The sequence below is a fragment of the Argentina silus genome, assembly GCF_951799395.1.
Source record: "Argentina silus genome assembly, chromosome: 9".
Taxonomy (NCBI): domain Eukaryota; kingdom Metazoa; phylum Chordata; class Actinopteri; order Argentiniformes; family Argentinidae; genus Argentina; species Argentina silus.
The window spans coordinates 20209112-20232175 of record NC_139663.1 but is presented as its reverse complement, the minus strand read 5'-3'; the positions used below and the strand labels follow the sequence as shown (position 1 = coordinate 20232175).

Below are 23064 nucleotides of genomic sequence, written 5' to 3'. Positions count from 1 at the left end.
ATTCTGAAAATGCCGACTAAATGAGTTGAATCAAAAGAAATTGGGGTGCAAAGGTCAACATAAGGGAAAATGCAGTGTATTCAGAGAGAGAGAGAGAGACCTTAGGGAGGTCTAGTAAGAAAGCATTGATGCATGGCAGGTTTTGATAGTATCTATGTTTGACAAGGGATTGGTGTGTGGTAGGTAAACTTATCACACACACACAGTATATTTAACAAAGGATAGGTGTCCGGACTCGCTTTCATTACACACACACACACACACACACCCACACACTCACACATACAAGGTCAGCAGGATACTGTTGCATTGTATTAATTACAATAGAATTGCTGAAAGGTAGCAAATGAGAGCCAGAGGGAGAGAAACATGTTTGTCTTCTGTTTACACAGTAGAATTGCATCCCCTTTGAGAGAAGTATACACTGTATATTATCAGGCTGAAGTGGATGAGTAAGTCAAAGCTGTTTACGGTGCCCTCTACCTTGAGAAACCAGATATGAAAGTACAATCATGGGCACAACTCAAAGCTGTGTTAGCCACCAGAGCTAAAGCCTGAGCTTGGTCTTCAAGTCCCAGCAGGGTCTGAATGTCTTCTATGTCTGGAGGTAGGCCAACTGACAAGTTAGGACACCCCCACAAATGTCATATTTATAAAGCCACAAATGAAAAGACTTAAATGGGTCAAGCTAGGCTACATGTCAAAAGCCTATGTTTAATGTTTGATTTTCTCCCCTGTACTCGAAAGTATGCTTGTTGACTTTCCACACCCTTTCCCAAAGTCTGACAGAGTGAACAGGAATCAGGCCCCGGGGACGACTCTGTACCCATGCTGAGACATGCCGAAGAAGAGGACGGGTTGTTCAGAAACTGGGAGGCGCTAACTGTTACAGCAGATTATGACACACAAACAGTTATGAGACACAGCAATTATTACTGGAATATTGACAATGAATAATATAATTCAAGATTTCCCGAGAACATTCAGCACAACATCACACGAACACCCTCTACTATTAGAACTTCCTCCGGGATATTGTTCTGCTGCATAGCATTCGAAGGTGCTTCAAGGCAATAAGCAGAAAAAGTCAACATCACAGTCCGCTACAGATTAATTGGGTGCCGTTTCATAGTTCGCTTTGGACAATCTAAATTCAAGGTGACACCAAGAAAAACAAACAGACAATTTTAACAGTATCATGAATTTTATTTAATATATGTATATAATTCTGTTTCTTTGTTAATTGTTTAATTCATAATACCCATAGAATATACACAGACTATAACCCCCCCATAGCTCATCTCTCTGACACTCTACTGATATCATCTTCTTTTAAAATAATTATTCCTTATAAGATCTTGGGAAAGAAAAAGGTTCCAGAAAAAGTAAAGACACTGCCAATTATGTCACACCCATAAGAGAAACAAATAAAGAGAAATAAAACATACTAATTTAAAAAAAAAAAAAAAAAAAAAAAAAAAAAAAAAAGATACAACTTTAATTCCCTTTTATGTAAAAAAAAAAAGAAGAAAAAAGAAGAAAAAAAGAAAAGAAATTACGACGACTCACCAATATAACAACAATAGCAATAATAAGAACAGCCATTAAAAAGGACATTATTTTGAAACAGGCCTGACTTTTGATTCATATACAGTTCAGACTGCTGAAAGGTTACATCTCCAACAAGCCCTGCTGCGGTACGGTGAATGTTACTATGGTGAAGTGGCGCTCGTGTGCCGTGTCCCACCGGGTGCCACGCTCACCAGCAGTCTTCTCTAGAGAACCAGTGCAATGTGACTCATCTTAAATATGCCCCATATTACCTCAGCTCTGCATCTATTAGTTTTACAGTGTTGTGTAATTTTTCTAGCATCAGAAATGTTGTGTGTGTGTGTGTGTGTGTGTGCATGCAGATGTGAGAGTGGGTTTGTGTAAGATTGAGGATTTCAAACATGGTCCCGTTGGTTCGTTCGCACGGTTCTTGAATGAGACCGTTGGTCTGTTTGGTCTGGTCAGTGCCGGAGGGATAAAGAGGAGGGAGGGGGACGTTAAGCAGCTTTTGGTCAGAGAAAGATACAGAGTCACAGAGATTCAAACATGCAGATGGGGCCGGGGGTGGGCTGCAGTGTGTTCAGAGCAGACAGAAACACACACACACACACACACACGCACATATCGACTAAAGAAGTCTCTGCTGTATGTCAATGACACACACACACACACACACGTCAGGAGACGGGGAACCAGAGTGGTCTCCGCTGTTGACAGAACACACCACCGACATGCACTCACACTCAGAAAGCCTGGTGGTGGATTCCTCACATAGAAAAACATTGATGATGTATGGCCAGTGAGATTCCATGAAACATCGTCTCAGCAAAAATAATGGAGGGGGGGGGGGGGGGGGGGGGGGGGGGGGGGGGGGGGGAAGAGAAGGAAACAGGAGGGGAGAAGGTTTGGTCGGAGTGGCAAAGTGCAGGTGCGCTGATTGAGTCACATGATTGACACAATTAACCCCTCCCCACCCTTCCCCCACGACTGACACCTGTCACTCACATGATGCTCCTCCGACTTCATTATATCCATGATTAGGCAAAAAAAAAAAAAAAAGTCTTCATCAAAAAGTCAACCTCGAAGTGGGAAGGAAGGTGGAATGTCCAGTAAAGGAAAGAGAACAGTGAACAAGCCAATGGACGCACGGTTGATGAGGACTTGGCCAATCGGATGAGAGACAAGCGGAAAGGTTTAGGAGAGATGGGAGGAAAGCCCTTAGCTAGAGAAAAGCATGGTGGGTAAACGGAGGGGTGTGAGATGGATGAGGGTTGTGACCCACGTGACCTTAAAGTCAGGTCTACTCTTAACGTTCTGATGTTCAGAAGAGGTTCGACGGCTCTGCGGTACCTTGAGCGAATGAAGGCTATGGCTTCTGAGGAGCTGACTAAGTGCTGAGGCTCACGGAGCAGTCACATCCTCTCCCTTTGCAGCCGCTCAAGACGTGAACCAATCAAGGGTTTGACTGTTGGAGGGGTAAGGCCGATGATTGGTTCTGGACCAATGAATGACAAGGGACTCGACTTATGACAGAATGGCTTTTGACAGCCACCCTCCTCAGCAAGGCGACAGGGGTGAGGGAGTGGAGACACGCCTGGTGTCAGATTGCGCTGGAGAGATGAGTGTGTGTGAGGGGGGGGGGGGGAAATGTGACACTCGAGAGGAGAGCGCACACGCACGCACAAACAATAGGCAAGCTGTGTGATTAGCCACGCCTCTCCGTTGCCATAGACGCGGTAACCGTGACAACTGCTCTCAACCATGTATTAAACTAAATAGATCATCCATTTTGATTGAACCCCCCCCCCCCCCACCCCTCCCGAAAAAAACTAAATATATACAGATCCACTAGCCTCCCTGAAACAAACAGAATGACAGACAGATGGAGGGAGGAGAGAGAGAGAGAGAGAGAGAGAGAGAGAGAGGGAGGGAATGTAGGTGGGACCAGGGAGAGGGAATGACAAACGGGCAGAGAGAGCGAGAGACAGACGGAGGGAGGGAGAAATGGGGAGAGAATATTTCTTAATTTTAAGGAGATGGTACGTTGACTCCAGAGAAGAATTTGCTCCTGGTGAAGTAATTTGGAAAGGGATAAGAGACTTAATATAATAATGGGGAGGCGAACACACAGTGGCTCTCAGTCTTCAGTTTGAAGGCCGGTGCCACTCCACGGCATTACTGCTGATGCGGACACGAGTTGGCGAGACGGCAGATTTAACTTGAAGGTCACATTATGCCTGAAACAATGCAGACAGAGAGGCAGGGCATAGAATAGACCAGATTCCCTACTCTACATGACTGGGGAATCATGTCTGCTCTATGCCATGATGAATTTCTAGCTTAATGCTCTGTGACCTTGCACTCTCTCCTCTCTCTCTCTCTCTCTTTCTGCCACTTTGGTAAATTTCAAGAATGCATGCATTCAGGTGAACATCATACACATACAACAATAATAATAATAAAAAAAAAACTAAAAAAAAACATTGAAATACAAACCTACCAACATGCCTGTAGAAACATCAAACGTCTGCTGTCGCAAGTTGAAGAACGTCTTGAAAATCAAAGTATTCAAAATCATTCGCAAATATAAACCCCAAAACATACAAATACGACTCTTTAACTGATCATAAACATTCAAATAACGGTGTACAAACGAAACCGCCACGAGAGCACTCAAACGAAACAAAACAACCATTTCTATGTACACACATACCTAACCTGCCCCGTCCTCTTCGGCCCTCCCGTTACCAACAAACTAAACGTCATGGTGCAAGAAAGACACACAGTTAAGGTGTTCGTTAATACAGTAGAATACATACTGTGACTAATGAGAAACAAAGAGCGCAAGAGACGGAAAGTGAGATAGAGAGTGAGACAGAGTGAGAGAGACAGAGTGAGAGAATAATATAGACTCACAAAGAAAAGGGAAGAGAGGTGAAGAGATTTGGTCAAAAGGGGGTAAATGAACAGTGGGGGTTTTTTAAACAGTACAGAGCTCCCGAAGTAAGGTGATAAAGGGGGGAGGAGTATGCCGGTTGGTGGTTGAATTACTGCAGTAGTATTTAAGTCGACAAGAAGCCCACCCCCACTCCTGAAAAAAAAACAAAAAAATACCCCCAGCTTTCCCGCAATAGAAATGGAAAAAAGCAGTTTAAATGTACATGTTTATGGTTTTCTTTTTTTTTGTATGCTGTATATATATGGTTTTGTATCTTGTTGTTTGGAGTCTTCTTGATCCAACCCTGTGCGGCTTTGTCACTGTTCTTTAGAGCTGAAAAACAAACAAAAGACGAACAGTGGATTATAATGGAGGAACAAAAACCACAGTGTTCCTTTGTGTGTGTGCGCGCGCGTGTGTGTGTGTGTATTCATGCTCTTACAGTTAGCCTGGAGAAGTGTGTGTGTGGCTTATATGTTTGTAGCTTATGTGTGTGTGTGTGTGTGGGGGGGGGGGGGGGGGTTGCGCTCGGACATCGAGTGGTCGACAGATGTGTGTGTTTGAGTGTATACCTTTCCGTCTCAGGAACCCTGGTAGGTGGCCTGGAAGCGTGCCGTCTCCTCGTAGATGAGCTCCTTCAGCTTCTCCTTGGGCAGGTCATCCAGCTCCATGGTGAAGGTGAAGGGTTCCTCCGCTACCGGCTACACACACACACACAAAGTTCTATCAGACAGCAAATACATACAAAACACAAATCACCCTTAAACAGTCTTACCAAACAGCAACGACAAGCATAACAGTCGAGAAACATCAGGGGTATGATTGTTGAACATGGTTTTGTCCTGCCACAACACAAATGGCTACAAGTATGCTTTTTCTATACCTTGTATTGCCTTTAATAAACTGCACCCCTTCTAACCTAACTGATGTAACCAACCACTGACTAGTGAGTGATTGGACAAGTAAAAGTTACCAACCTGTTGTACTAATATTACTGAATCAAGGCTATAGGCCGCAACATCTTTGTGTGCCTGTGGCACTCACAAAATTGTAAAAAATAATAATAATAATAAAGGAAGCCCTTCTCTACTTAAATGCAAACCGTGTTCTTTTTTCCCCCCCATTGTTGTTATTCCTCTCCCCCCCACTAAGGAAAGGAAGGAGGCATGCTGTGTACCTCGTCAGTGGGGTCATAGTACTGTTCCAGGGTTAGGGTTAGGGAGGCATGCTGTGTACCTCGTCAGTGGGGTCATAGTACTGTTCCAGGGTTAGGGTTAGGGAGGCATGCTGTGTACCTCGTCAGTGGGGTCATAGTACTGTTCCAGGGTTAGGGTTAGGGAGGCATGCTGCGTACCTCATCAGTGGGGTCGTAGTACTGTTCCAGGGTTAGGGTTAGGGAGGCATGCTGCTTACCTCATCAGTGGGGTCATAGTACTGTTCCAGGGTTAGGGTGGCATGCTGCTTACCTCGTCAGTGGGGTCATAGTACTGTTCCAGGGTTAGGGAGGCATGCTGCTTACCTCGTCAGTGGGGTCATAGTACTGTTCCAGGGTTAGGGTTAGGGAGGCATGCTGCTTACCTCGTCAGTGGGGTCGTAGTACTGCTCCAGGTAGGGGTGGGCCAGGGCCTCCTCCACGCTGATGCGCTTGATGGGGTTGAAGGTCAACATGCGGCCCAGCAAGTCCAGAGCTGAGGAGGAGGAGGAGGAGGAGCGAGAAGGGTTAAAACAGCTTCAAGTCCCAGTCAAGTCCTCCACTACTCCCAGTCAAGTCCTCCACAGTAGTCTACAGTCTACTGTAGACTACTGGGGTGCATCCTTGGACATCAACAGTTTGGACATCAACATTACTGAACTGTGAAAAGGTGATCAGTGTGGAAGTGTGGGAAATGAATCGAACCACACCAATTGAGAAAGCCCAACATGTCTTCCTATGCATGAGCTGAATTTAAGTAAATGCTCTAAGGCTCTCACTGAGCTCGAGAGGAATAGAACTCAGCCATGCTTGTGTGGTGTAATATCTTTTTTTTGTTTTTAACTGCCTGTTGAATACCGCCACTAAATGGGAGAACGGTGGCCCCTGGTGGTTAAAGGGAAGAACGGTGGCCCCTGGTGGTTAAAGGGGAGTACGGTGGCCCCTGGTGGTTAATGGGGAGAACGGTGGCCCCTGGTGGTGAAGCTAGGAAGTCACATCTTTGCACACTCGAGTGTTGACAAGTCTTGGAGGGAGAAGTCGCCTGTTCAGTGTTTATGTTTCTATAGGACAAAGTCTACATGGAATGTGACTGGCGGTTGACCTTGTTCCAAGTGCGAGGCTTGCTAGAGGCTAGTGTTTGAGTGTGCAAGTATGTATAGATGTAAGGGGAGAGAGTGTGTGTGTGTATTTGTGTGTGTGTGTGTGTGTGTGTACACATTCCGATCATACTCTTGCACAACCTTGGACAGGAAGAGTTTTCTCCAGTGGCAAGCGCGTGTTTGTGTTATTTTTTTTATGTGTTTGTGAATGCGTTGGCGAATGCGTGTACGGTACATCAGAGGTTGTATTCAGTTAGAATAATATTACTGTGATTTGTAAACACAGGTGTGTATGAACACTTTTTTTATCCGCTTCACACCAAATTCTTGGATCAATGTAATCTCTCGTGTGTGCCCCCCATATCTGCGCTTTGATAAAAAAAAGTTGCATGTCTCAAGCCTGTCGTCCACTCAGTGGGTGGCCTACCCTTGCTGTCGGCCTTGGGGAACAGCTTGTCCCAGGGGATCTTGGGTTTCTCGGGCAGAGACTGCAGGTAGTTCCTGGCCTTCATATTGATGATGCAGTTCAGGTCATCCGGAGTAGGAGAGCCCAGGATGCCTGTGTTGAAGGAGCGAGAGCGCACACACACACACACACACACACACACACACACACACATCGAATGAACACACACACACGTCGAATGAACACACACACACACACACACACGACGAATGAACACACACACACACACACACGACGAATGAACACACACACACACACGACGAATGAACACACACACACGACAAATGAACACACACACACGACAAATGAACACACACACACGCACATGTTGAGCGGGTAAGGTGGACCAAAAACCAACATCCTATATAGATGCTGTAAAACTTCAATTGAAAGCCAGTGTTTATATTGTTTGCGACATCCCTGCTTAATCTGTTACAATGACACTTTCTAGCTTTACATGTTGAGAAATACTGCCATTTGCATCCATTATTTCTACAATTGCTAGCTGTTTCTCAACTAAATCACAGTTCAAAGCAAAGCAAAAGTTGCAAAGAAAGAAGAAAAAAAAAGCAGTTTTCTTCTAACAAAGGTTCCCAGCGGCTGGGTAACTGCAGAGAACGTTGGCTTTTCTCAAGGAAACACAGCATGGTTGACCTCATGCCCCACGTCGAGAGTGGTTTTGCCATCGACCGCTTGGGTGACTGTTTTCAACGTATGGAGTTATTTGGGGAATGTGTGTGAGGACGTCTTTCTCACCCAGTATGTGGTTGAGCTGGTCCAAGTAGTGTTTCCCAGGGAAGATGGGCCTGTTGGACAACATCTCAGCCAGGATGCAGCCCACTGACCAGATGTCAATAGACTTGGAGTAGCCCTGAGAGAGAGAGAGAGAGAGAAGGAGTCAGTACAAACACTTGTACGCCTCCACACACCCACTCACACAGATCAATGGACTAGGTGGGTGTAGCTCAGACAAAGAGAGATGGAGATATCACATACAAACTGCTCAAAAACCTGTCGTTTTCTCACACATCTTCATCCTTCTACATTGTACACCATTGCACTCACACAAATGGTGCAAGAAAGACACAGTTAAGGTGTTCGTTAATACAATAGAATATATATACGAGTGAGAAACAAAGAGTGAGAGAGAGAGAGAGACAGACTGAGAGAATAATATAGACTCACAAATAAAAGGGAAGAGAGGTGAAGAGATTTGGTTAAAAAGGGGTAAATGAACAGTGGGGGTTTTACACACACACACACACACACACACACACACACACACACACACACACGGGTGGGAGAGAAAGAGTGAGAGAGAGTGGAGAGGACAGAAAGATTGTTCTGGTACATATAGTTAAGTATATAACAGTAACACAAGCTGAGGGTGTTTGTAACAGGTGCCTGTGCTGAGAGAGAGAGAGAGAGAGACACAGTTGGGTGGAGTAGAGCCAAAGCACTGTGTGGACACCCACCCACCCACCCATCCACCCACCTTGGAGTTGAGCATGATCTCGGGGGCCCTGTACCAGCGCGTAGCCACGTACTCGGTCAGGAAACCTGTGTGGTCATGCTCAGGATCGGCTATCCGCGCCAGCCCAAAGTCACAGATCTGACAGAGAAAGACAACACTTATCTCGATGCAACGTGTCTGCATAAACAACATCCACTGTGGTAACATGGAATTCAATGGCACACTTCTCGAAATGCAATTGAGTGGTATAAATCAATGCACATTGACATCATTTTCACGGGTCCACTCAATGAGTTTTTGATAAGAAACACGGTCCTCAAGGCGAATGTTAGTTGGTCATCCCAACAGTAACTTGGGAGGGCAGGACTTGACAAAGGGTCAATTCCATCTGCAAACAGCCCTAAACACATAGAACATGTAAAAGTAGTCGTAAAAAGGAATATTATTCTGATCTATTGATCTTTTCTGTCTGCCGCAATAAGACTGTACAACTCCTCCTCCGGCTGGCTCGACCAGGGTGATCAGAGTCAGGCTGGGGGATGTTAAATCAAACTGGACTGTTCTTAGTGTATATCATAGTTCAGATGTCTATTTTATTTTATTTTTTATTCTATTTTCACTTTATTTTGTTGTTGTCGTTTGTGATGTGAGCTGCTGTAACGCCTTATTTTCCCCTCGGGGACCAATAAAGTACCTGTCTATCTATTATCCCATGAGGAAACAACAAGAGCTGTTAAAAAAGAACTGCCTTGAGCTGTCACGCTTTCCCCAAACCAACGGCTACGTTAGTGAAGGGTAGGGAGTAAGCCAGTCGGCTCTCTGGAGCTGCCCGTGGCTGCAGCTCACCTTGAGGTCACAGGTGGTGTTGATGAGCAGGTTGGAGGGCTTCAGGTCTCTGTGCAGCACGTTGGCAGAGTGGATGTACTTGAGGCCTCGCAGGATCTGGTACAGGAAGTAGCAGATGTGGTCGTTGCTCAGCTTCTGGGTCTTGAGGAGCTTGTACAGATCTGTTTCCATCAGAGTCTGCACGATGTAACTGGGAGCACTGGTCAAGGAGGGCCAACCACAAAAGAGATCAACTCCGCGGGGAGCGTTTATGTGTGTGTGTGTGCAATAATGTTTGTGACTCGCATTTAATATGGCATGACGTAGCAAGATGAAAATCAGTATGCATAGGAAGTTAATGTGGCATCTTAAAACATGTTGTTTTCCTGTCTTGTTTTCTCCTACAAAACACCCAACAGTGTCTGAGAGGCAAGCAAGGCCCATCCTGGGCTCAGCCCAAACAAAACCTGTTTCAACCATTAGAACTTGACAACCTGGCATCGAACATCGTGAATGGACTGTTTTTGGTACCGTCAGTTAGATATCATGGCTCACCCCTTCCAAACTATTTGCTGCGATGCCATTCTAGGTCATCTTAGTTAACCACACACAGCCTCTCTCTCTCTCACACAGACAGACAAGACACACACACACACACACACACACACACACACACACAGACAGACAGACGCACACACATATCGGTAACGCAACAACCACACACAGCCTCTCTCTCACACAGACAGACAGACGCAGACACAGACACACACACACACGCACACACACAGACAGACAGACACACACACACACACACACACACACTTAAGGTAAAAGGATACACGTCCCTCATGCACTCGATGCGCCGGGCCCTCAGGATGTCGTTGATGCCGATGATGTTCTCATGGTGGAACCGCAGGAGGATCTTGATCTCCCTCAGGGTGCGCTGGCAGTAGGTCTGGTGCTCGAACGGGCTGATCTTCTTAATGGCCACGCGCGACCCCGTCATGTTGTCCATAGCCGAGCTGGATGGGGTGGGGGTGGAGGTGGGAGCGGGGAGAGAGAGAGTTACGCATAGCACAAAGGACCAGCATCATAGACACTCTCCATAGAGACATGGTAGAGACATGGTAGAGACACTCTCCATAGAGACATGGTAGAGACACTCTCCATAGAGACATGGTAGAGACACTCTCCATAGAGACATGGTAGAGACACTCTCCATGCATGGAGCATGTAGTAAAGAAACAAATTATTTTATTATTATTCGAGTTTCCTTCCTGTAAATCTACACACAACCCAATGAATTACTGTAAAAACATATATATATATATCTTTATATATAAGCAGCGATCACGGCATGCAGGGTAACCAACAAAATGTGCAACTGGGAAAACACACTTTAACCGGCAAATATCACCAGATGTCTACGACCAATCTGTTGTGCTCAAGGAATTAAATTCCATAAGAGCAGCATTACTTTTCAAAACATGATTTTGAGTTTATACATAATTTGTTTAGTGATTTTCTAAAACTACAGCCATTAACTGGCTGGAAACTCTTTGTAGTTTATGAAAATCACCGAAGTAAAACATTTTTTTGTTAACCCCAAATTACATCATAAGGGATTATGAGGGACCATTTAGGTTATGTTTTTGACTACAGAATGGAGAAAATCTGTATGGTATGGTGCCAGAGAAAATGAATGAGGTTACTTTTACAAGTGGTAATACCACGGTTTTCACATTGTAAACAAAGTGGTGGGCAACCCAATTTCCATCTCCGGACGGTAATTTAAAGCACCTACGTAAACACTCTTTATTCAAGTGTTATTTTCATTCACTTTGAGGGGACTCTTTAAGGATTTAATGAAAATCAAATAAATGAGAAGAATCTGAGCTTTTAAATGATGTATTACCATCCCTGGAAACTCAAAGCAGGACAATTATCTTCAAACTCTAACGGAAACGTTCCAAGCCTCATTCAGCCGGGTCCGTTCCGCCTTTTACCCTTTTGGGACCCTAGATCAAGACGTTGACCTGGGGGTCGTAATTTGGAGCTAGCATGTTTCTGGTCTATCTAGACAGAGTCATCTGGACCAATGTTGTTGTCTGGAAATCATAGCACAAAGCCAACGCCAGTACCGGGCTAAATGAAACATGAATGAGATGTGAAATAAAAATGTGAAAAGACAAAATCCAAATTCTAATCTTTGATTATAATAATGTTGCAGGAGTTTTATGAAGGTTTACATTTAATGGTATTTGAGGTTTTTTCCCCATTATTCATTTAACACAAGTTGGAATTGTAGAGCATAATTGGTAAAAAAAAAAATAAGCCCAGAATGTTATATCCACTTAATACTGTCAACATAAACGAAAGTTACATATACCAAAATTTCTATGAAAAACGTAGTTTTCTAGCCCAGTGCAATTAGCGTTTTGCTGTGTCCATCAACCTTGGTATCATTGTCAACTCTTTGCTGTGTTTTTTATTCCCTTTAATACAGACATCAGCCCTTTAAACCCTAGCCATATGAAGTGACTTTAGCTCTCAATATGTGAACTTTCCTGCCTTTGGATATCATGCATTTTGTCAGCAACGAGTTGATGAAAATTCTCCTCAACCTATAGGGTTTTGTGGTATATAATACAAATCCCCCAATTTGAACCAGATATTAGATTATAAGTATGTCAGGTGTGCATGTTGAGTATCAACATATTGTTGGCAAATTTGAAACATAACTTTTGCATTTACATCATGCAAAAAAATAGTACCACAGTTTAAAAATCCTAAATCTCACGTCTCATGTAACTTGAGTATAACTTATGGTGACAGAGGTGGCTGTTTTGTGTTAAACTATAATGAACCATGTGTAAGTAACAAATGATCACCCTTAGTTGTGACACATGGATACTCTGTTCACAATCACTCCATGTTTTTAGCACTACGAACCAGACGTCATCAATCGTGACATCGACTAACAGAGGACCTATAATAATCAAACGCACAATCATATTCATTTTTTTAGTGTCCTGGCAGTCATGGGTCCTAGCAGAGGACGAGGAAGAGGAGGATGGAGAGGAGCCAAAGCAGAGAGTGACGTTCCGTCCCACCAGTGTGTATTGACTTGTTCATCCGACTGCGCTCAAATATCAAGAACGCAAAGGCCTGCGCAAGCACTCCCATTTCCTGGATCGAAAAATCGGATTTCTCATAACCACACCTAAAACCACTGTAACCACTGTAGTAGCTCACTAATTATAATTGGGAGAGCTTTAGCGAGTCCCAAAGTCATGTTGTCATGCCACATTTCAGTGTGGCATCCTACGACTTGCTAGCTAAGTTTGCAAACTAGCTGTTGCCAACAACACTTATCAACAGTTTCTTGCGCAAACTCCATATAGTCAGTCCTGACAAGAGAGAAATACGCAATCTAACTAACCGACACGTATCAATTGTAATGCAACAGATGAATGATCAAGTGAGAGCGTCTTATCTGGCTCGTTTCCGCGCAATGCCAAAGGCTTGCTATCTGTTTTATGTGTAGCTAGCTAACGACGTTAGCTTATATGAGAGAGTTAGCTGCTATTGGTGCTGGCAAGACATATTGCTAGCTAGCTAGCTAAATTAGTTAGCCGTTTAAGTCAATCAACAAGCTAGCTGGGTTAAGATAAGCGTTGTACTGTAAGTGTAGGCAATCTAAGTGTTAAAATCTCAGTAGCAAAAATGGATCACGTAGATGTCGAATTTTGCGCGATTTACATAAGGTTTGTCATGACTGTCTGAACAGAAAACGACCAGAGATAGTTAGCGAAGCAAGCTAAGAAAGCTAGCCCAACACCTTTGCTTTGGCCGGAGCTTAACGTTTGCTTTGCTAGCTAGCTAGCTAGCTTGATGTTTGTTTCAGGTGCCAACCAACCCGTCCATACGGTGAACATAACGTTATTCGCTTACCAAACCATTCCGTAGGCCCCCTCTCCGATGTAAGTGAGGTTGGTGTAGCGAGGGCCAACGTCAAAAATCTGTCCCTTCACCGTCTCTGGCATCTTGGGCCCTGCAGCTCCAGTAGCCGCCTCAGGCACACCAGCACCAGCCGCCCCGACAGCACCGCTATTCGAGCCTGTGGCTCCTGCCGCTGCGCTGCCGCCGCCGCCGCTGCTGCTAGAATCCGCCATGCTTTCAGTCTGGATTCAAAACAACTCTCGGTTAAATATTTTGGGGGGGAAAAAGGGGCCTGTCGCAATCTCAGAAGATCGATTTCAGGTTTAGCGGAATGTCAGCTAAAAGGAGGTTTCTTTGCACGGTTGTTTTTTTTTTTTTTTTTTTGCTGACGGATGAAGCAGAGTCGACCGCGGCCCCCCTTCAGTGTGTAAATGGATTCCGTGCGAGAGCGCGCGCGGATCTATCTCAAGTTGGGGCGTGTGTGCGCGGCCACGGCCAGAGCGACAACACAGAGACGGTCTGAGCTGCTGCTTTTAGGACCAGTCATTGTGGATGAAAACGATACGCAACAAGTGCAAAGGAAATTATTCCTTATTTAGCTATGGCCTGTTCCGTGCAGCAACGATGCACGTTCCTATGTCTTTCTCATCGGATGACTGTGTCAGTTTTATTTTATTTATTTTATTTTGTATAGATTTCTTTCAAAAGCTGCTGTTTTTAGGACCAGTCATTGTGGATGAATGATACGCAACAAGTGTAAAGGAAATTATTCCTTATTTAGCTATGGCCTGTTCCATGTAGCAACGATGAATGTTCCTATGTCTTTCTCATTGGATGACTGTGTCCGTTTTTTTTTTTTTTTTATAGATTTCTTTAAAAAAAAAAAAAAGGTTTGCACAACAGATTACAACAACCTTGACAGAGATTAAATGAGAGACATTTTCCTGCATGGTCCCAGCTAAAACAGCTTTTTGTTGGACAAAACATTATTATTTTTATTTATTTTTATCTCGGCGCATATATGACGTCACTGGGGGAAAAAAATGAACCTTACCCCGTACTTCCTGGTTACTACCGTCTGCATGTTGCAAGCTGTTTTTGAACAGGAATGGTACGAGTCGGGCGTAACTGGGTTGGGACGATTCGTATTGCACTAACAATCCTAGGATTCCCATACACTGTTTGCTCCCCAGGAATCAGGTATGTAGTTAGCCCTTGTAGGCCGTTCTCCTTCAGTCAACATCTGTCATGATCATTATAGCCCTATTCACTACAGTTGTGTATTATGTTCAAATTCTCTCTCTGTGTACTCTTGCCATTCTTTATATTTAACTTTCCTCTCTCTCCTCCTGTCTCCCCCGCCCCCCCCCCCCCCCTCTCAGGGCCCCTCTCTCTCTCAGGCCTCCTCTCTTCTGCTCCCCAGCCCAGTTTGCAGTCAGAACCGTCAGTGTCAGTAGCGGTAGTCTGTGTGTGTCTAGTGCCTCCACCATGCCCTCCTCGGCCCCTCACAGCAAGTCTAGATGCCCGCAGTACCCGGGCTCAGAGGCCCTGCGTTTCTCAGTACCGGATGACAAGGTGGACTGGAAGGGAGACTGGCCCCTCTATACCCCAGTGAGCTACACTGCCCCCGCGGTGCTCAGCAAGCCTGTGTGGGCAGATCCTGAGATTGGGTGAGTGAGGGACAAAGGGGTAACGAATCAAGAGATCTGTGTCTATTTTCTGGTCCATTGATTTACTAATTGATTCTGACTTCCGGGTTAGCCGTTTAGATATCAGTCTGCTGACAGATTTCAGCTTTCAAGGTATTGACCACACAGACTGTCTTACGAGGACATCATTACCCCGGTTTTAAAATCTCTGCATTTGTTACCTGTTGGCTTTAGAATTGATATTAAGACTATTTTTATTGGTTTACAAATCATTCCATGGCCTTGCATCAGAGTACATGTCTGATTTTAGGTGTGCACCTAATAGAACCCTCAGGTCCTCTGGTACTGGTCTGTTACACCTAATAGAACCCTCAGGTCCTCTGGTACTGGTCTGATACACCTAATAGAACCCTCAGGTCCTCTGGTACTGGTCTGTTACACCTAATAGAACCCTCAGATCCTCTGGTACTGGTCTGATACACCTAATAGAACCCTCAGGTCCTCTGGTACTGGTCTGATACACCTAATAGAACCCTCTGATCCTCTGGTACTGGTCTGTTAGTTGTCCCCAAGCCTTGGACCAGGACCTAGGCTATGGGGAGGCCCGAACCACTGGAACAGCCTACCAGAGGATCTGAGGGCAGCAGAAACTGTGGATATTTTTCATAAGAAACATACCTTTTTACATTTGCTTTCACGAGTGCTTCCTTTTTTCCTTTTTATTCCTTTTTTTTTTTTGTGTCTGTCCATTTTAATTAATTATGTTGTTCCATTAGTGTCTCAGTCCACCATTATCACGTGATAATGTCAACTATTAGTCCTCTATTCTCAGTCCAAACATATTTTTTTTGTAACTCTGTATTTGTATGTGTATAAGACTTCATGCTTTACTATACTGTATGGCCTTATTTTAACTGTGCTATATAAATACAATTTGATTGATTGATTGATTGATTGATTGAGTAGGTGTCAAAGATAGCTTTATTGATTTATTATTTCACAGGTCTTTCTCCCCGCTGTTCAACTCTCTGGACGGGGCTGTGGATCGGAGGAGTCACACAGGAGACTACAGAGTGGAGCAGGACAAGCCATTGTGAGCCTTCATCCAACACTCTGTGAACTCACTAACAAGTCTACTGATGACCATGATACAACAAAGAGACATATGATGGAGTGATGGAGTGTTGGAGATTCAAGTGAAGTAACAGACTGATTATTCATGCATTCATTAGCTGAAAGCGCTTTTCCTCCCCTCTAGAAATCCACACGGACGTACCGGTTTAACTGGGAGAGGATTGTTGGGACGTTGGGGACCCAATCACGCAGCAGATCCCATTGTTACCAGGTAACTCTCCACCTTATCTCACCAACAGCCCTAAGCCACCTTTCCAATGATCTAACCCTTATCTGCACAGTCTCCTCAGCCAGGTCAACCATTGTAGTCTTAATCTCACCAGACCTCCCTTCAGTTACATGCATCTGGGCAGTTGGTCTTGCTAGTCAAGTCGAGCTACTGTGATAAATGCATGTTTGAGTCTGCTCCATTGCAGGTATGCCGTTTGCATTCAGGATTTTCAAGGAAGGACGTGCAATGACTTTGTTAGTGGATATCAATTTTGAAAATGGGAGGTAAATTATATAAATTGCATGAAGCCTCGCCTCATTATCACACGATTTGCTAAGGAAAATAACAAATGGGTCCATTCCCCTTTGGCCAGATTTGAGTATTTGTTTTACCAGGCTATCTGCACAGCAATAGCCTAAGGACAATGTTACTGTAGTCTCAGGCTATTGACATGTTAAAGGGACATTTAAATAAGTATTTAGCATTTTGTCTTGCTAGTGCATATGATCTGAAAATAATGTCCGGTTATACCTAGCCTCGTTCTCCAGGCTTTGGTCTTCGAACTACTCAAAGCCTGGTAAGACTCCAAATGGAAATGGGGTTCAAAAGAACTCCTTGGATATCTTCATATTTCGATCTGGTCAGCGAAAGCTTGATTAAATTTGGTTTGTATGTAAATAAAAAGCACACTGTAGAAGTTAGGGGAGACCCTGATGAGGAGAATGCAATGGAACCCTACGGCAGTGCCATTCTCTCAAAAAGAAGACTCAAATGGAGGTGACTGTAATATAGACTCTTATGTTCTCTACTCTCGGTGGCTTGATGCAATTCTGCATCCTGGAAGTTGTTTTCATCCAAATTGCAATTCATGGATTGAATTGGAGCCAATACCAACTCTCTGAATTGCTCCTGACCCTGCTGTATGGCCTACAGTATGTTTCACTGCTTTACAGGTGGAAGAGGGACCCTGCTGGGAAGCAAGTGTCTCATCCAGTGTCCAAACTGCCCATTCTACAGTTTGTGTCCATCAAGAGAAGAGATTGTGGGGAGTGGGCCATCCCAGGGGTCAGTGACACTTCTTTACCTCCTTCCTTCTCTTTCTCATGTCTTTTGTTGCTCTTTATGGCTGTGACCACCGTCTTACAGATTTGTGTGTGTGTGTGTGTGTGTGTGTGTGTGTGTGTGTGTGTGTGTGTGTGTGTGTGTGTGTGTGTGTGTGTGTGTGTGTGTGTGTGTGTGTGTGTGTGTGTGTGTGTGTGTGTGTGTGTGTGTGTGTGTGTGTGTGTGTGCGTGCGTGTGTGTGTGTGTGTGTGTCTCCTCGCAGGGTATGGTGGACCCGGGGGAGCTGTTATCTCTCACCCTGCAGCGTGAGTTCTCGGAGGAAGCGCTGAACTCTCTGGCAGCCTCGCCTCAGGAGAGAGAGCGCATCCACGAACGCATCACCCAGCTCTTCAGCTCGCCGGGCCTGCAGGTCTGCAGGGCAATAAGACTCATCCTGGTTCATTTCATTCCATTATGTGGTAGATATAGTTCCCTCATTTTTGTACATATTTGTTTCACCATTTAGAAATTACAACACCTTTTATACATACTCCCCCTATTTCATGGCATCAAACGTATTTGGACAGATTCATATTATGTCCAAATTAAGCAGTCATGTTTAGTATTTGGTCGCATATACTTTGCATGCAAAAACTGCCTGAAGACTATGACCCATTGACCCCACCAGTTCCTGGGTATCTTCAGTTGTTATTTGTTTTGATGTATTTTTGCCTAAAATCTTATCTTCAGGAAATAAAATGCATTTTCAATTGGATTTAAATCTGAAAATTGACTTGGCCAGTCAAGAACTCCCCTTTTTGGCCCTCAAAAAACTCCCAAGTTGCTATGGCAGTATGTTTGGGGTCATTGTCTTACTGTATGATGAAGCTCCGTCCAATGAGAATCAACATCTGAAACATTATATACAGTAAGAATAGTCCAGTATGATTTAACATCCCCCAGCCTGACTCTGATCACCCCGATCGAGCCAGCCGGAGGAGAAGTTGTACAGTCTTATTGCGGCAGGCAGAAAAGATCTCCTATAAAGCCTACGGTTTTGGCTGTGTTTCTGATTGACTATTTCAGTTTTTTCAGTTTAAAGGCAAACGCAAAGCCTAGAATCAAGACTAGACATTGACAGCTCTCTTATGCCTGCACAAATGATGTGACAGAACACACCTGACTAACTATTTTTGGTGCCATGAAAAAGGGGGACTATGTATACAAATTGTGTGTTATGGTAAAACCAATATGTATACAAATACCCTAAAACAAAAGCTGAGAATCTATACTTTAACCTCATAGTAACTGTTTGATTTTGGAGTATAGAGCCAAAATAAGTATATCTGCCATGTTCTCTCTCTCACTCACTCATTCTTCTCAGGTCTATAAGGGCTATGTCGATGACCCAAGAAATACTGACAATTCTTGGATGGAAACTGTTGCTGTCAACTTCCATGATGAAACAGGTTTATAAATTAATACTTCTAATTTCTCCAGCTTTAATAGAGACACTAACCCATCTAATGCAAACATTCTGCTCATTATTTCAATAGGCTCTTGGGTGGTACATATAATTGATTTTATTTATGATTACTGTATGTTTGTGTGTGTAATTGCATTGTGTGTGTCTGTCTGTAACTTGTTTATGGTGCGTCTATGTTTAATTTGTTTTGAGTGTGTTATGGTTGTAACTTGTTTGTAATGTCAGGGTGTCTGCATTTGTAATTTGTTTTGTGATGTATGTGTATTTGTGATTTATCAGAAATATAGTTTTCCATGGCTGCTGTCTTGGTCTCTCTTGAAAAATAGATTTTATTTCAATGAGACTAAAAACCTAGCCATTGGATGGGCAAGGGCAACACAACTTAAGGTCAGCGACGGCACTGCGCAATGCTAACCATAGCCATCCTCTTCCTCTGTATCCACCGCCCCCCTCCTTCTCCGGGGCAACCCAAGCAGCCTGGAAGAGCTTAACTGTGTGATCCAGGTCACGGCACCAATTCAACATGGTCCGTCTGTTCCTAGACTAGAGTTGTACGCAACATACTCATGAATCTATAGAGAATTAACCTCTATCCTACAAAAAACTAGGCATTGGTTTGGGCTAAGGTCAGCGACGTGAATATGCAATCCTAAACCTAGCCATCCGCTTAGCATACATTGTTGACTTGCCACTGGTCCTTGAATATTAAGATGACATTGAATTAAAACAGGTGAAATGGGTGAAAGCCTACATTTGGTAAATGCAGGTTTCTAAAAGCTAGCAGGAAATCTGGGCCATTCATTTACTAAGACCTGCATTTATTTTCTAGTGGAAGTGCTCAATTGAAACCAATGCAAAACCCCTCCGCGTTTGACCTGTTGAAAAAAATAAAATGCTGCACTAAAACATTTCTATTTCGGGAGAAGACCTGCAAGCAGATTAAAGATGTATTTTATCTGCAACCTGCCCTTGCTGTCTGTAGTAGAATGTTCAGCTTTGGATAAGTGGAGATTTTGGACAACTGGAGATTTTTTTTCTGTGTTACCTAGGTAACAGTGTGAGCGAGCTGCCACTGCAAGCCGGTGATGATGCAGGGCAGGTCCGCTGGATTGACCTTGACTCCACCCTATCCCTCTATGCAAGCCACTCCCATTTCCTGGAGGTGGTCGCCAAGGAAAGACATGCCCATTGGTAACCCATTTTCACAGAAGGATGAAGATGATTTGCACTAATGCTGGCTCGAGTTGGAGTTGCAAGGAATGTTGGGGTGATGTGATGACACATACCGTGATACACTGGCAGTGCATGCATGACCTCATCTAATCAGTAGTGGTATGCATGCAAAGGACTGTCTTAGTCGTAGATAATCCGTTTTATGGCACTGAGGATATTGTTTCCTTGATTTTCCTAAACTCTTGTGGAAATTTGTTATGAAGATAAATGATGGAAGATATGAATAAGAAGGAGGTATAGCACGAATAGTAGTAGTGTTGCACTAATTCATTTTGTATGTACGTATATACATAAACCTAATATTTACACCTAATAGTTAGAGCGAGTTATTGAAATATTATGTGACATTTCCTGGCTGAAGTGTGTACTTTCCTGATCAAAATGGCTGGCAAGTTGACGATGCTCAATGTCTTTTACCTCTGTTAGGCGACATTGAATCACCTTGTCTGTGTCAGTGTGTCTGTGTCAGTGTGTCTGTGTCAGTGTGCCTTGTCTGTGTCAGTGTGTCCCCATTTATATTCACAAATAAGACATAATGGACAGACTTAATAAACTGTAATCCTTCACCTGAGTCCATTTTGTGTCTATATGTGGTTATTGGTCTCTGTATGTGTTGACTGTGACAGTTTCTTTCTGTGTCAAGTTGGGCAGTGACATTCACAGATGAGTTTCTAAACTAGGATTTGAGCAAGCAACCTGAAGAATAACCTGTCTACTTGCATAACAGACTTATGACATTTCATACATGTCCCATCTCTATGGCAAGACCCATCATTCGCCCAAGTTTCATAGAAATTGTCCCAGTGTTGTCGAGAGAAAAAGCTTGTGACATACTAACGGACAGAGTGTAACTACTCATTCATTAAGTGGAGATCTTTGAACACCAAAACTTGGAAAAAAAGTGGTGTCTCCAGTGGCGATACTCACGCTGGACTGTGAATAGACACATGGAATTAGTCTTGAAATAGTTCCATACAGTTGCTAATTACACTTCAGATCTATGGTGTATTGATACAGTGTACTTGAGCTTGTTTGACTTGAAAATGTAACCCGACTAAAATTCAGGCGAGAACAGTCTGGGGCAGTTTATCTGTGCAGTCTCAAGTTGGACACTTGGAGTGCAATTCTGACTGCACGGCTTGAAAACATGGCGGTGACATATGATCGCTATGAAATCCTCAACGAGCTCCCTGAGCTCCCTCCAGGAGATCAACCAGACGAGGAGAGAGTGGGAGACGAAAGGAGGGGAAGTGAAAGACACGGGAAGTGCTGAGATGGAGAAGGATAACAAAGTGACATTGAGTGGGGTAGAGGAGAGGAAGAGATCTGAGGTTATGGAGATGAAACCGAGAGGACGGATCCAGCAGGCCGTCAGTGCTGCTGACTCCAACCTGTTGCAGTGTGAGTTCTGCAGCAGGAGCTTTGCCTCCAACCGTCTGGAAAAACACAGCCAGATCTGTGCCAAACACAGCCAGATCTGTGCCAAAGTGATCAGCGAGGGTGCCAAACGGAAGATCTGTGACTCAAGCACAGGGTCACAGGGACCGACCTGGCAGGCTACATCAAACAAGGGATATGAAGAAGCCTCAAGACACTCAAATGTGTCACCTGTATCCACTGAGCCCCTTTCCAGTTAATCATATACCACCACAAACTAAGACAGAGCTCATAAACGGAAACCCTGACCGAAACCGATTACCATTATCGTTTTAATGAAAGAGTGAATTATCATAAGTAGGCTATGTGAACTGTTTCTATGTATCAATGTGTCAAAAGAATGTAGGTATAGTGTTTATGTTTCCATTGTAGCAGAGGACAGAAGAATAGAGAAGAGGGATGTCCTCATAATATGACAATACATAAAACCATTTCCAAAACATGCTGAAAAAGCCAAAGAATAATCAATGTCTGATCTATAAAAGCAAACAGCACCGTACAACATATATGTTTTATGTACTGTGTTTTGACCCTTGATTCTGAAGATCACACAATCTACATTTCTTGAAGTACAGTACTACTACAACTACAACTACTACAGCTAATCACAGATAGCAATCCTAAGGCACAATGATTTACAATAACTCCCATAACAAGCTTGTTCCTTTAATTGCCTTTTTATAATTGTTGGGCTCCCACTCCCAACCACTGTCAATAAGTGCATGACATGACTGGATCTTTACAGCTGGTATGTCAAGGCACTCCTGGTAGAAAGTTGCCCCCGACCACTGATCCCAAATCAGCTTATGTCAGCTTCTCTGTGAGAAGTGACTGCGGGGCTTCACAGCGGCACGAATCCCATCGTGCAACAAAAAGCAACTGCTCAAAATTGATCCTCTCAAACACGGTCAATATGTGCTGATTCGCTATAAGTGAAGTGCTTTTCACTTGGTGGCAGAGGCACGCAATTGTATAGAGGACGGCGCGTACAATAAACGTGGCTTTTCTTATGACCTGGTGTGCAGACTCATCAATATGGAATACAATTTAAGAAAGGTTCAGATTTGAAAGTAAAAAATAAAATATTGAAACCAAAGAAAAGTAGGAGTGTATATACACACACACACACACACACACACACACACACACACACACACACACACACACACACACACACACATATATAGATATATAGATATATAGGTATCCAAAAACGTTTGTTGAAACGCCAAATTCTACTCTGGTCCACGTAGTCTAACCCACTCTGTCTGGTCTAGGCTGGGTATAAACCACAGAACCTGTCTATACTTGTCTATATCCGGGCCGGTCTATAAACTCTATTTCTATGACCCATCCGCCCCTGCGGAGGCCGATTGACGTGGACG

The 23064-nt window shown here is 43.9% G+C and overlaps 2 protein-coding genes across 3 annotated transcripts; one reads left to right on the top strand and one right to left on the bottom strand.

Annotated features, from left to right (window-relative positions):
* Positions 1-1192: 1192 nt before the first annotated feature.
* Positions 1193-13959, bottom strand: mapk3 (mitogen-activated protein kinase 3). The gene is made up of 9 exons (XM_083677091.1): positions 13501-13959; positions 10386-10568; positions 9568-9757; positions 8743-8859; positions 8004-8118; positions 7209-7340; positions 6068-6177; positions 5062-5190; positions 1193-4822 (listed from the first exon to the last, which is right to left on the bottom strand). The coding sequence occupies exons 1-8, from the start codon at positions 13719-13721 to the stop codon at positions 5071-5073; spliced, it is 1188 nt and encodes a 395-aa protein (XP_083533217.1). The 5' UTR covers positions 13722-13959; the 3' UTR covers positions 1193-4822; positions 5062-5070.
* A 608-nt stretch (positions 13960-14567) lies between these two features.
* nudt9 (nudix (nucleoside diphosphate linked moiety X)-type motif 9) lies at positions 14568-20813 on the top strand. Of its 2 annotated transcripts, none has more exons than XR_014554416.1 (8): positions 14568-14688; positions 14871-15158; positions 16141-16230; positions 16396-16482; positions 17436-17547; positions 17807-18002; positions 18908-18992; positions 20059-20107. XR_014554416.1 is itself a non-coding variant. In XM_083677367.1 (8 exons), the coding sequence occupies exons 1-8, from the start codon at positions 14597-14599 to the stop codon at positions 20202-20204; spliced, it is 1047 nt and encodes a 348-aa protein (XP_083533493.1). In that variant the 5' UTR covers positions 14568-14596; the 3' UTR covers positions 20205-20813. The 2 variants fall into 2 exon arrangements, 1 of the variants encoding a protein (XP_083533493.1); XM_083677367.1 differs by having other exon boundaries at positions 17807-17953; positions 20059-20813.
* Positions 20814-23064: the final 2251 nt, after the last annotated feature.

Excerpts from the sequence above, each read along its gene's own strand:
- mapk3 (XM_083677091.1), bottom strand. The coding sequence starts at position 13,721 with ATGGCGGATTCTAGCAGCAGCGGCGGCGGCGGCAGCGCAGCGGCAGGA. Across the intron at positions 10,569-13,500 it reads GGGGCCTACGGAATGGTTTG|CTCGGCTATGGACAACATGA; the intron begins GTAAGCGAATAA and ends CACCCCATCCAG. Across the intron at positions 5,191-6,067 it reads ACTACGACCCCACTGACGAG|CCGGTAGCGGAGGAACCCTT; the intron begins GTAAGCAGCATG and ends GTGTGTGTGTAG.
- nudt9 (XM_083677367.1), top strand. The coding sequence starts at position 14,597 with ATGGTACGAGTCGGGCGTAACTGGGTTGGGACGATTCGTATTGCACTA. Across the intron at positions 15,159-16,140 it reads TGGGCAGATCCTGAGATTGG|GTCTTTCTCCCCGCTGTTCA; the intron begins GTGAGTGAGGGA and ends ATTATTTCACAG. Across the intron at positions 17,954-18,907 it reads TCAGCTCGCCGGGCCTGCAG|GTCTATAAGGGCTATGTCGA; the intron begins GTCTGCAGGGCA and ends CATTCTTCTCAG.